The sequence below is a fragment of the Salmo salar genome, chromosome 14 (assembly GCF_965601325.2).
Source record: "Salmo salar chromosome 14, fSalSal1, whole genome shotgun sequence".
Classification (NCBI taxonomy): domain Eukaryota; kingdom Metazoa; phylum Chordata; class Actinopteri; order Salmoniformes; family Salmonidae; genus Salmo; species Salmo salar.
Window position 1 is genome coordinate 36,108,923 of NC_138304.1, and position 13,542 is coordinate 36,122,464.

Genomic DNA, 13,542 nt, shown 5'->3' on the forward strand with positions numbered 1-13,542 from the left:
AGACAAACAACTATTACAGACAGACACAATAAAACATAGACAGAAAAAAACTAACTGTGTTAAATTCACTCTCCATCTTTGAACACATGGTGTCACACCCCCTAGCTACCCCCCCCCCCATGCCCCATCAGATGTGCAGCCATGATCCTTGTCCCCTCCTACACTATGCTAGTTGACTGTATAAATATCCCACTTGCAGCGCGTTCTAACTCAGAGAACAACAGACAGTGACAAAAGACCAGAGAGACCTGAAAGGTTCCATCACAGGTCCTCTGATCCATCAGAAAGAAAGAAAGAAAGAAAGAAAGAAAGAAAGAAAGAAAGAAAGAAAGAAAGAAAGAAAGAAAGAAAGAAAGAAAGAAAGAAAGAAAGAAAGAAAAGAAAGAAAGAAAGAAAGAAAGAAAGAAAGAAAGAAAGAAAGAAAGAAAGAAAGAAAGAAAGAAAGAAAGAAAGAAAGAAAGAAAGAAAGAAAGAAAGAAAGAAAGAAAGAAAGGAAGAGAACAACTCCTGAAGGACCAAGAGAGTGATCCTCCAGAATGTGGCTCCAGGTAGCCTTGTGTCTGACCTGCCTGGTTCTGAGCTCCCAGAGCCAGGACAGAGCCTCCCTGAGACGCTCCAATGACCACACCGGGCGCTGTCAGTACACCTTCACCGTGGACAACCCTGCCGAGGCGAGCTGCTCCGGGACCAGCGGAGGACCAGATATGGAGGGGGTGAAATCTCGTCTCACCCTGCTGGAGGCCCTGGTCAGCAGGCTGCTGGGGGGCAAGGTAGCCGGGGGAGAGGGTCCAGGGGCTGGGGGTGACAAGACCATCCAGGAAGCATACTCCCAGGCCATGAGAGATAAGAGCCAGCTGCAGGGGGACAAGGAGCAGCTGAACAGGCAGGTGCAGGGGCTCCAGAGGAGGGTGGACGAACTGAGTGCGGAGGCTGAGACACTGCGACAGAGACCCTGCCACCAGCACCAAGCCGCTGGAGCAGGACTCCCACTTCACAAGCTCAACCAGAGACCAGCCAGCGGTGAGTCTCTACTGTCTCACTTCATCACTTATAACCCACCCCTGAACTGTGTGAAAATGCATTATTATATATCATTTTAGAGAAAATAGTTCCTAAAGGGTTCCTCAGCTGTCCCCATAGGAGCCCTTTTTGGTTCCTGATAGAACCATCTGTAGAAAGCATTCTTCATGGAACCCAAAAGGGTTCTACCTGGAACCAAAAAGTGTTCTTCAAAAGGTTATCGTATGGGGGCAGCTGAAGAACCCTTTAAGGTTCTAGATAGCACCTTTTTTTCTAGGAGTGTATGTGAGTTAGGATCTGTGGAAGGTGAGTGTTTGTTTATCTGATCTGGTCAAAATCAAAGTGTTATAATGTAAACTGAGTGGAGTACAGGTCAGGTTTCAGTATGCACTGCTTGGTTGCATTAGCGGAATGGTATTTACCACACGGATGCTCCTTTTACAACTCTGTCACTTGTGCGTGTTGCATGTTAGTTTAAGTGTCTGAGATCCTTTGGGGAATGCAATAACTCTGTTAAATAGGGGGCCGCGCTGTATGTCAAATGACTGGGGCACATATCAAGATGCCTTCATGTTGTCAGTGTGTCATCTTTGAATGTGTTCAGGATTATTGATGCTGTATGTTTTGAGTTATTTATGACTTCAGCCACCAAATAAACCATTGAAAAAAAATGTTATTTCTCTCTCTCTCGTCCTCTTAGACTCTCTCTATCAGGAGATGAAGGCAGAGGTGACTGAGGTCCCAGCATCACATCTCATTCAAGACGCTGGGCAGAACCACACAGGTCGTTTTTTGGGATTGTTTTTGTTTTTGGGAACAAAACATTTAGAATACAGATTATTGTATGGGACAATATACAAAGAAATGTTGAGAAATACATTTTTTATTGAGTAAATATATTTATTGGTTTCTTTTCATTGTGAAGAGAGATATGGAAAATGTAATGAATTGAATGTTATTTGTTGATGTAAAAATCTAAATGTACAGATTTTAAGGTTAGATTTGGGGTGGCGTCGACAGAAATTCCGGCAAAACAATGGGGTCCCTGTAAAAAAAGTTTGAAAACCACTGCTCTAACTTGTATCTATCTCCCCCTAGTGGCTTCTTAAAGTCACTATACACCAACTATACTGAACAAAAATATAAATGCAACACGCAACAATATCAAAGATTTTACTGTTACAGTTCATATGAGGAAATCAGTCTATTTAAATAAATGTATTAGGCCCTAATCTATGGATTTCACATGACTGGGAATACAGATATGCATCGGTTGGTCACAGATACAGTATCTTAAACAAAATGGGCCTCACAACGGGCCTCAGGATCTCATCAAGGTATTTCTGTACATTCAAATAGCCATCGATAAAATGCAATTGTGTTCATTTTCCATAGCTTATGCCTGCCCATAACAGAACCCCACTGACCAACACGGAACACTCTGTTCACAATGTTGACATCAGCAAACCGCTCGCCCACACAACGCCGTACACGTTTTCTGCGGTTGTGAGGCCGGTCGGGCATACTGCTAAATTCTCTAAAACTGCACGCTCCCTCAAAACTTGAGACATATGTGGCATTGTGTTGTGTGACAAAACTGCATAATGATCATGCTGTTTAATCAGCTTCTTGATATGCCACACCTGTCAGGTGGATAGATTGTCTTGGTGAAGAGAAATATTCACTAACGGGGATGTAAACAAATTTGTTCACAACATTTGAGAGAAATAAGCTTTTTGTACATATGGACTATTTCAGGGATCGTTTATTTCAGCTCATTAAACATGGGACTAACAGTTTACATGTTGTGCTTCTATTTTTATTCAGTGTAGAATGTATATGCACGTCACATCTAAAAACTAAAATAAATGAGAGATGATCATAAAGGTAGTGATCGTGATAATGAAATTTGAGAAAAATGTACTGTATATTTCACAAAGCACATATTCCAATTTACTTGGCATAATTCCCTTGTGGAGACAAAGATTGAATTTAATGTAACTACCCTCTATCTGTGTCCAGGCTGTGGTGAGCTGGTGTCTGTGGGAGAGCCCGTCCTGCACCGAAAGGCTGACAGCATCACAGGGAAGTACGGGGTGTGGCTGCAGGACCCTGAGCCCATGGCCTCTCCATACGGAAACAAGACGGTGTGGCGCATCGACACAGTGGGCACGGACGTCCGCCAGCTGTTCGCCTATGAGGACATGGAGCAGTTTGCCAAGGGCTTCCCCATGAAGGTTATGGTGCTGCCAGAGCCCGTGGAGAGCACAGGGGCCACCCTGTTCCGCGGCTCCCTCTACTACCAGCGCCGACGCAGCCGCACCCTGCTCCGCTACGACCTTGCCTACGAGAGCCTGGCGGCACGCCTGGACCTCCCCCACGCTGGCTTCCACGGCCAGCACCCCTACTCCTGGGGCGGCTACACAGACATCGACCTGGCGGTGGACGAGCAGGGCCTGTGGGCCATCTACAGCACCAGCAAGGCCAAGGGAGCCATCGTGGTGTCCCAGCTGGACCCTGAGAGCCTGGAGGTGAAGAGGAGCTGGGAGACCAACATCAGGAAGAACACAGTGGCTAACTCCTTCATGATCTGTGGTCGGCTCTACACGGTAGCCAGCTACATCGCCCCAGACACCACCGTCAACCACGTGTTCGACACGGCCACCGGCCAGGGCCGAGGCATGGCGGTGCCCTTTAAGAACCACTACCGCTACAACAGCATGGTGGACTACAACCACGCCCAGAGGAAGCTCTACGCCTGGGACAACTTCCACATGATCACCTACGACGTCAGCTTGGGGAGACCCAGCAGAAGCAGCCAATAAGAGGAGGCTGGGCAGAGATGATGGACTGGTGTGGCGTGAACTCATACGCTGTTACTAGAATATTATCAACCAACAACATTACTAACAGCTTTATAATTAGATCACAGCGAGGCCTGTGCTACTCTGTCTACTAGAACGCATTTTTTCTACTAATGTAAATAAGTGAATGAATGAATGAATCTTACAATAAAATGAATGGCAGGAGATTCACTAAGGTGGAACTCCATGTAAACAATCTGAGATATGCTCTTCCTGTATTATATACGATGTATTTTACTTATTTTAATTTTAAAATGTACTGTACTGTCCATGTTGAGTCTATATTCAAGTTGTATCTTCACTATTGTGTATTATATGTGCTCCAATTACCATTTCTATGTAATTTTATCTCTCAATAAATATTAAAATGATAGAGATCCCTAAAGAGTTGTTCAGTCCAGTGGCACGCCCCCTCAGAGAGAGAGACACAGCTGCATGTGAGCTCTCACATTTTTCAACATTTGTTTTTATAAAAGGATAGATTTGGAGTTAGATAAACTTGGATTTTTCGGCAGGTACATATGCAGGATGCTACCCTCCACAGCATGGCCTTCGCTCCAGATCAAAACTCCAAATCTACAACCTAATTTTGACCAAAATTAACCCTAGAGATTACTGCTTCCAAGGTTTTTCTTTTTCCAAGCTATACGGAGGGTGCTCTAGCCAACAAACAGCAGAGACCTGAGGACAGCATCCAACCTGGAACTGAGTGAGTAGTGTTTGACCTGATGCTATTTTGAAAGCCAAGAATAAAAAGAAAAATGAAAAAATGAAACAAAGTACATTACAATGATATATTTGACTTTATGGGGACTGAATGCTGAGTTAAGGCTCCCAGGCTTGCAAGGACAGACCAGATACAAATTCAATTAGCACTAATGTGTGAAGTAAAAGGTGTCGAGGCCTTTGGGCCCAACAAGTGTCAGGAGTCTTTGAAACATCCTCTGAAGCCCCCTCCTGATGTTCAAAGACCATTCACTGGCATTTTCTACAAGAAATCTGCCTCCAGAAATAAAAGCTTCTCCAAGTGGGTGTGACACCTACTCCCGTTGCCTGCTGCACTGCTGCTTGGATTCCACCTGGCGATCTGTTCACCGTCTGCCCTGGCCGAATCTCCCCCTGTCTGGTACAGGTACCTCCACCACACGCACCCCTCTCTCCCAAGATTTTGCTCGCCTTCAGCACATACGCACTGTTGTGACGAGTGACTCTGAACTTACAATGGCTAGCCCCAAGTCATTATATATTTTATTTTTTTCTTGTGCATTTTGCTATTTTGCTATTTGCCTCATGACTCCTGCATACTTTGTTGACTACAAACTTTCTTTACCCAACCGTGGGACAGACTGTTCCCACACTCGGGACTCTGACTCTCTATTGGTTACACTGACTTTTGGCCTCCCATCCTATTCTAACCACCTCTCGCCGGCTTTGTATTCATGTTACCTGATGAAATTGCTGTATAATATGATCTTGTTGCCATCTGATGCACATTCAGATGTCATAAATCAGCACTGCAGAGCTCCCCTCTCCTATGCCATGCCTTGATTGTATTACTGCTGATGATATCTGGAAATGTGCATGTACATTCTGGCCCATCTACTGTTGCTGGTCCCAATTCTGACTTGTGCTCTGATATCTGCTTCACTGATTTCTGCTCTCGTAAAAGCCTGTGTTTTCTGCACATTAACAATAGAAGCTTAATACCTAAAATGGATCAAATGAAGGTGTGTGTTCACAGCTCCAATCCAGATGTGTTGGTCATTACTGAGACGTGGTTAAGGTAGAGTGTTTTGAATACTGATGTTAACTTTTCTGGTTATAACCTTTTTCGACAAGACAGATCTTCCAAAGGTGGGGGAATAGCAATCTTTACCAAGGATCACCTTCAGCGCTCGGTTGTCTCCACCAAGTCCGTCCCCAAACAATTTGATTTGCTGGTTTTAAGCATTAAACTTTCAAATAGCTCTTTGTTGACTGTTGCTGGGTGCTATCGTCCTCCACCAGCACCGGCCTGTACCCTACCTTCCCTTAGCTCTCTCCTGGCCCCTTACACTAAGTCTGAATTTGTCCTGCTTGGTGACCTAAACTGGGACATGCTTAAACCACCTGACCAAGTCCTAAAGCAATGGGACTCCCTAAGTCTTTCTCAGATTATTACCAATCCCACAAGGTATGACTCCAAACACCCAGAAAAGGCTACTCTCCTCGATGTTATCCTCACAAATAATCCTGATAGGTATCAGTCTGGTGTTTTCTGTAATGACCTTAGTGATCACTGTTTTACAGCCTGTGTTCGTAATGGTAGCTCAATGAAACGACCTGTCCTTTAATGAGCAAGCCTTCATGAACTGGCCTCTGTAAATGGTATAGAATCAGCTCTGTCGAAGATGCTTGGACCTTATTTTTTGATATTTTCAATGGTATTGTTAACAAACACGCCCCCATAAAGAAAATGAGAATTAAAAACAGGTTTAGCCCCTGGTTCGACCGTGATCTTGAAGAGTTCAAGAATTCCATTTGGCGAAAGGCTCGGCACACGCATACTCAGGCTGACTGGCTATCGTTTAGGCAAATGAGAAATAAGTGCACTCAGGCAATCCGGAAGGTCAAAGTTAGTTACTTTAAGGAGCAGTTCTCACTCTGGGGGTCTAACCCCAAGAAGTTCTGGAAAACTGTTAAAGACCTGGAGAATAAACCCTCTTCCTCATAGCTGCCCATGTCCCTAAATGTTGATGATGTGGTTGTTACTGACAAGAAGCACATGGCTGAGCGCTTTAATCACCACTTCATTTAGTCAGGATTCCTATTTGACTCAGCCATGCCTCCTTGCCCGTCCAACATTTCCTCATCTCCCACCCCTTCTAATGCGACTATCCCCGATGCTTCTCCCTCTTTTTCCGCTGCTCCGTTACAAAGTTTCTCCCTGCAGGCAGTCACTAAGTCCGAGGTGACTCAGTGACTTGACCCCAAAAACCCATCTAGGTCAGATGGTTTAGACTCTTTCTTCTTTAAGGTTGCTGCCCCTATCATCACCAAGCCTCTCTCCAACCTTTTTAACCTGTCTCTCCTTTCTTGGAAGGTTCCCATTGCTTGGAAGGCAGCCACAGTTCATCCTTATTTAAAGGGGGAGATCAAACTGATCCTAACTGTTATAGGCCTATTTCTATTGTGCCCTGTTTACCAAAAGTGGCTTTCTTGATGTCTATAGTATTCTTTTGGGTATGCAATCTGGTTTCTGCTCAGGTTATGGATGTGTCACTGCAACCTTAAAGGTCCTCAATGATGTCACCATTGCCCTTGGTTCTAAGCAATATTGTGCTGCTATTTTTATTGACTTGGCCAAAGCTTTTGATACGGTAGACCATTCCATTCTTTTGGGCCGGCTAAGGATTATTGGTGTCTCTGAGGGGTCTTTTGTCACGTCCTGACCAGAAAAGGGGGCATTTTCTTATTGTAGTTGGTCAGGACGTGACAGGGGTGTATTTGTTTTGTGTGTTTCGTTTTTTGTGGGGTTATGTTCTATGTTAATATAGTTCTATGTTTGTTCTAGTTCTTATATTTCTATATTTAGTTTATTGGGCTGACCTTCAATTGGAGGCAGCTGTTCCTCGTTGCCTCTAATTGAAGGTCCTATTTAGTTGGGGGTGTTTTTCCATGGGTTTTGTGGGTAGTTGTTCCGTGTATAGCTGTGTTAGCCTTACAGGACTGTTTTCGTCGTCGTTGTCGTCGTCGTTGTTTATTATTTTTGTTAAGTGTTCACGTTTTTCCAAATAAATAAGGAAGATGAGCATTCACGTACCCGCTGCGTTTTGGTCCACTTTTTACGACGCACCTGACATCTTTGGGCTGGTTGGCTAACTACCTCTCTCAAAGAGTGTAGTGTATAAAGTCAAAATATCTGCTGTCTCTGCCACTGCCTGTCACCAAGGGAGTACCCACGCTCTTCTCAATTTACATCAACAACATAGTTCAGACAGTAGGAAGCTCTCTCATCCATTTATATGCAGATGATATAGTCTTATACTCAGCTGTCCCATCCCTGGATTTTGTGTTAAATGCTCTACAACAAAGCTTTCTTAGTGTCCAACAAGCTTTCTCTACCCTTAACCTTGTTCTGAATACCTCCAAAACAAAGGTCATGTGGTTTGGTAAGAAGAATGCCCCTCTTCCCACAGGTGTTATTACTACCTCTGAGGGTTTAGAGCTTGAGGTAGTCACCTCATACAAGTACTTGGGAGTATGGCTAGACGGTGCACTGTCCTTCTCTCAGCACATATCAAAGCTGCAGGTTAAAGTTAAATCTAGACTTGGTTTCCTCTATCGTAATCGCTACTCTTTCACCCCAGCTGCCAAACTAAACCTGATTCAGATGACCATCCTACCCATGCTAGACTACGGAGACATCATTTATAGGTCGGCAGGTAAGGGTGCTCTCGAGCGGCTAGATGTTCTTTACCATTCGGCCATCAGATTTGCCACCAATGCTCCTTATAGGACACATCACTGCACTCTATACTCCTCATCTCTGTATACCCGTCGCAAGACCCACTGGTTGATGCTTATTTATAAAACCCTCTTAGACCTCAGTCCCCCCTATCTGAGATATCTACTGCAGCCCTCATCCTCAACATACAACAACCGTTCTGCCAGTCACATTCTGTTAAAGGTCCCCAAAGCACACACATCCCTGGGTCGCTCCTCTTTTCAGTTTGCTGCAGCTAGCGACTGGAATGAGCTGCAACAAACACTCAAACTGGACAGTTTTATCGCAATCTCTTCATTCAAAGACTCAATCGTGGACACTCTTACTGACAGTTGTGGCTGCTTTGTGGGATGTATTGTTGTCTCTACCTTCTTGCCCTTTGGGCTGTTGTCTGTGCTCAATGTTTGTACCAAGTTGTGTTTATACCATGCTGTGTTGTCATGTGTTGCTGCCTTGCTATGTTGTTGTCTTAGGTCTCTCTTTATGTAGTGTTGTCTCTGTTGTTGTGATATGTGTTTTGTCCTATATTTATATTGTATTTATTTTTTTCTTTTTAATCCCAGGCCCCTGTCCCCGCAGGAGGCCTTTTGCCTTTTGTTAGGCCGTCATGGTAAATAAGAATTTGTTCTTAACTGGCTTGCTTAGTTAAATAAAGGTTAAATACAAAATAAATTAAAAAAATTAAATTACATTTGAACAATTTGCACTGAGAATTTTCATGACCACACATCCAATACTAAAACTTGAGTATATAACTGCATGCTGAAAAAGCCACCAAAGCCTTGACATGCACAGTGAACTACAGAATATACCAGAGTACACAAAGAGCTAAGCGTTTCAGAAGAGACGATGCAGGTTTGTTTTTAACCGGTCATGTGGTGCCATCTGCTGGCCAGTAGTTGACATGTCTAGTATCATTTCAATGAGTTCTAAGAAATTAGCTATGTAGCCTGGAATCTGCATTGAGCCATATTCAGTGTGGATTCCAGGCTAACAACTACGTGCCTATAGAATAGTCCGTAGGTCTATAGCTTAGGTGCTGATTACTTCATCAACCTAGCCTGGAATCCATGTGCTTCATCAACACATTGCCACTTCATCAACATAGCAACCGGAACTATCGGACCGAGCTAGCTAGTATCTAATTCTGACCTCCATAATGGCTTGAACCAAGTGTTATGTAAACTGTTAACCCCTAGAGACATTTACGTTAGGATGGGGGGGGGGGGTTCTACAGAATGTTGGCATGGGTGGGCATTCAACAACAATGGGGAGGGTAGATATTGCTAGGGTGTTACCACCGTGTGTGTGTGTGTGGTAACACTGTAAGGAGACTAATAATGACAGCAGCTGCTGTGCACACTAATGGAACTTTGCTTGGGGTGGGAATGGTACCATTTCACCCCCACACAGACAGAAACATACACGACAATAGGGCAATACCACAGCATCCTACTGTATATGGAAAGGGTCTCTTAACCAGGAACCATGCATGATTTTTATGTCTCTCATTCTCACGGTTTTACCAACATAATTTCACTTCCTCTCTGAAATAAATTATGTTGTTCGATACTTCCCTTCGTTTTATCCTATTTCAGTGTGAAAGTCATAGGTTGTCATTATCTAACACTGTCTGTCACTTACCATTTGAACCTGTGACACACAATTAAAACAATATATCGTTAATTCTTGCCCACACATCAAAAATATATATATTTTTCAAACGACAATAGCTATGGGGGCTATGTAAAGTAAATATACAGAAAAATAAATAGAGTGACAAAATGCACTATTAGGCTTTACATTTTCATCAACTGTAACTGAATGCCACTTGGCAATTCATAGAACAGATCGAAATACTGTAAATGCATTGCATACCACAACAAACATATATAAGGAGAAAATGGTAGTGGGGGGGCGTCACCACCAGCTGGGCCAGCAGGAAGTGGGCGAACATGGCAGCCAGCGTGGCGTGGCCAGATGTGTAACGACTTGTCTACACTAGCGCACGGTAAATGGATGCGTGCGGTTTAGGCCGCCCAGAGTAGCTCGCTTGTGGGTGTGCTGGAAGCATATGGCAGCAAGTTCGATTGTGCGTCAAGAATTCATCATAGCAAGTTTGTATGAAGGTCTGGTTATTAAATGGGTAAATACTTTAATCCATTCTCCTTTTCATTATGTTATTCACAGGTACATTTAAAGATGCTCTAAAACTCTCTGGTGACAAAAACGTTTCTTCCCTGTTTCCAATCGTCCACATGGCTGGGATAACCTATTCAAGTAAGTTAAGTAAATAACGTTGCATTTCGAAAATGTAAAAACAAAACATGTATTATTAGCTAACTAGCTACAGTGCAGGCTAACTCAAATGAGCTACTAATGTAGCTAGCTAACGTTAGCTATCTAGCCAACTTTACATACGTATAGATCGCTAGCTAAGTGAATTAAATATCACCTGCTACCTAACATCGTATTAGCTAGCTATCTTGATGTATTTATCACTGTAAAAAAACACTCAAAATGCATTTGTAGGTAGGTAGCTAGCTAACAGCCATGGAGAAGGGTGAACAGATAGCAGCTCCAACTGTCAAAGTGAGAGAGTAGGCTATTCTGGATAGGATATGGAGTTTTCTAGTTCCAGTCCCAATAAGTGAGGACAGTGATAATAGTAACATAATATTCAGTGCAGGTTAATTTTAGTATAATGAAGTCTGTTTCTTGTGAGGTTTTCTGTCCTCAGATACAGAAGCCTGTCTGCAGATGAAGAGGTCCCAATGACGAGCAGTGGTTCTCAGTCCTGGTCCTGGGAACTCAAAGGGGTGCACATTTATGTTTCAGCCTTAGCACTACACAGCTGATTCAAATGATCAACTCATCAAGTGGTATTTATGTATTCATTTGTGATGCTATCCTTGATATGATCCTGCTATTGTCACATGCTACACATGCATATATCTCTCCAATGTTATCATGATTTGTTATAAGGGATATTATACTTTAGTAATCCACAATGACCTGGTGATGTGAAAGTTTAATAATGACATTATCTTCCATATTCCTACAGATACCTTGTAACAGGACATTCTTTCAAAACGATTGCCTACAGTTACCGTGTAGGGCACTGCTCGGTTGGGTGACCAGGGCCATCTGGGACTGCCTCCTGGGGGAATTCAGGCGTGTGAAGGCTACTTGTGTCCTGCATAACATAATGGACACGAGGACCAGGAGGGGATCTGCAACCCACCGCCATGTGCCATAGGAGAAGTCTGCTGCTCTTCAGGATGTTTCAATGATGGGGTCCAACAACGCAGCAAGAGGCGAGAGAGCTTCACCTCCTACTTCTTTGAAGAGTGTGCTGTTCCCTGGCAACACCATAGACTGCACTATGCACAACCAAAGGCTCTTTTAAGAGCCATCCACATTGCAATAAGAGTATTCTTCCATTTACTTAGCTATGTCAACTGCAGTTATTCAATTCCCAGTTTCTCTCCTTTTAATTTCTACTTCTCAGGTGAAGGTGCCGTTTAGGTAAGGGTGTGATGTCTGTACAAAAACAAAACAGGCTATTTAAGTCTCCCATATTGAAAAAATGTAGAACAATTAGACACCCTATAACCTACACCTTCACACTCATGTATCTATCTGATTCATGGGTTGTGCAGTAAGCAGGCTCAGGTGTATAACTGTGGCTCCTTCCACCTTCAATGAATAGGCAAGAGGGCCAACCATGGAGAATAGTAAGACACTTCATTATTTCTATAACTGCGTTATATTGTTTGTCCTCGTAAGTCTGTGCATGTTTTTCCAGCATACATTAACTCTGCAGCCACTTAGTGGTGTGGACACCAGGTGAGGCCACACACACAGATTCCTGTTGAACACTGTCTCTTTAACTACCTTATTTTCTCTAAAAGTCTCTCCTTCACTACATCCATCTCTCCCCTTCTCCCTAAGTCCTCTAGGTTATATCAGCATGTGAACTGGCTACATAGAGGGCACAGCATGATCAGAGGTGAGAGGTCACTTGGTCGGGTCAACAGGAAGTATTATTAAAGAGATGCTTTACATTGAAATACAGATAGAGACGTAGTAGTCCCAGAGTTAATGATCCAAGGTCAGTTTAGCATTTTACCTTCTGATGATTAGGATGGCTGTTAGAATATATATGTTAAACATGCTATCGCCATCTGTCTCTTGTCTGCATGTATGTTTTGATGTGAGAGAGGATGCCAACCCCCGGTCCCATCATCACCACCTCACCTGCACTGAAGATAACTTTCGGGCCGACTGGGAGCCCAAGGCTGGTTAGGAGACACCACTAGAGACACTATGTTATTGTGATGAACTGAGTGATTATTAGGGTAGCACTGTGATTCATTAATCATATACTGTCTTCCCTGCTCCTCTGTTCTTACCTCTTTCCCTTTGTCTGTTACAGCTCTCTCGCCACCTCTTTCCTCCTGTTTTTATAATGCACAACAGATGTGCATTGAAGTACAGATTGAACTTGTATTTATAATATTACAATTATATTTATAATGCATGTTTTATGTATTTAACATTTGGATAATTAACTTCTTTCAATAAAGCATTTCACATTCTCTACTGGTTGAAATAAAGTCTCATTTGATGAAATACTCCACGAAGAAGGTAGGGGACATGTTGGAGCGGTTCTGGGCGGGAGGCCTCTGACAATGGAACAAAGTCTTCACAATCTGGACCAGGAGTAGAGCTGATAAGGGGAGGGGGAAGAGAGAAACAGAGTGAGCAAGGAAGAGTTGTTCAGTCAACAGGGTGTTTCAAGTCACCATACCACAAAAGTCATTACGGTAAAATATTGCCCCATACAAGGTTCTAAAGTCTTAAAAAGCAATTGATAGAAGGCCATCAATTGCCCATCCTGGGAACTCTTCCACTAGGAAAATATGACAAACCCTTGAACTCTAATCAACAACCCAAATGCAGTGCTATGTAAACGCATTGATACTGTTATAATCGTGAACAGCCGCTTCTGTATTTCCTTTGACTCTGCAGAGGTGACACTGTAAATCGTCAGGTTAAAGGCAGGGAACTTTCCATGGGCCCTGGTATTTGGCGCAGGCCCACCGCCATGCCAGCTACTACAGACCGACTCGATGATGGAGCCACGATTAAAATGGATACTGCTCTTTA

General features: G+C 43.4%; 1 protein-coding gene and 1 long non-coding RNA gene across 2 annotated transcripts; both read left to right on the plus strand.

The window, feature by feature from the left end:
• The first annotated feature begins 374 nt into the window (after positions 1 to 374).
• On the plus strand, positions 375 to 4,257 carry LOC106569415 (myocilin). The gene is made up of 3 exons (XM_014140755.3): positions 375 to 1,020; positions 1,721 to 1,804; positions 3,043 to 4,257. Exons 1-3 carry the CDS (start codon positions 537 to 539, stop codon positions 3,843 to 3,845), a joined length of 1,371 nt encoding a protein of 456 aa, XP_013996230.2. The 5' UTR covers positions 375 to 536; the 3' UTR covers positions 3,846 to 4,257.
• Positions 4,258 to 10,314: 6,057 nt separating this feature from the next.
• On the plus strand, positions 10,315 to 12,975 carry LOC123726686 (uncharacterized). The gene is made up of 2 exons (XR_014380347.1): positions 10,315 to 10,462; positions 10,561 to 12,975. It is a non-coding gene; the product is annotated as an uncharacterized LOC123726686 (long non-coding RNA).
• The last annotated feature ends 567 nt before the right edge of the window (positions 12,976 to 13,542 follow it).

Excerpts from the sequence above, each read along its gene's own strand:
- LOC106569415 (XM_014140755.3), top strand. The coding sequence starts at position 537 with ATGTGGCTCCAGGTAGCCTTGTGTCTGACCTGCCTGGTTCTGAGCTCC. Across the intron at positions 1,021-1,720 it reads CAACCAGAGACCAGCCAGCG|ACTCTCTCTATCAGGAGATG; the intron begins GTGAGTCTCTAC and ends TCGTCCTCTTAG. Across the intron at positions 1,805-3,042 it reads CGCTGGGCAGAACCACACAG|GCTGTGGTGAGCTGGTGTCT; the intron begins GTCGTTTTTTGG and ends ATCTGTGTCCAG.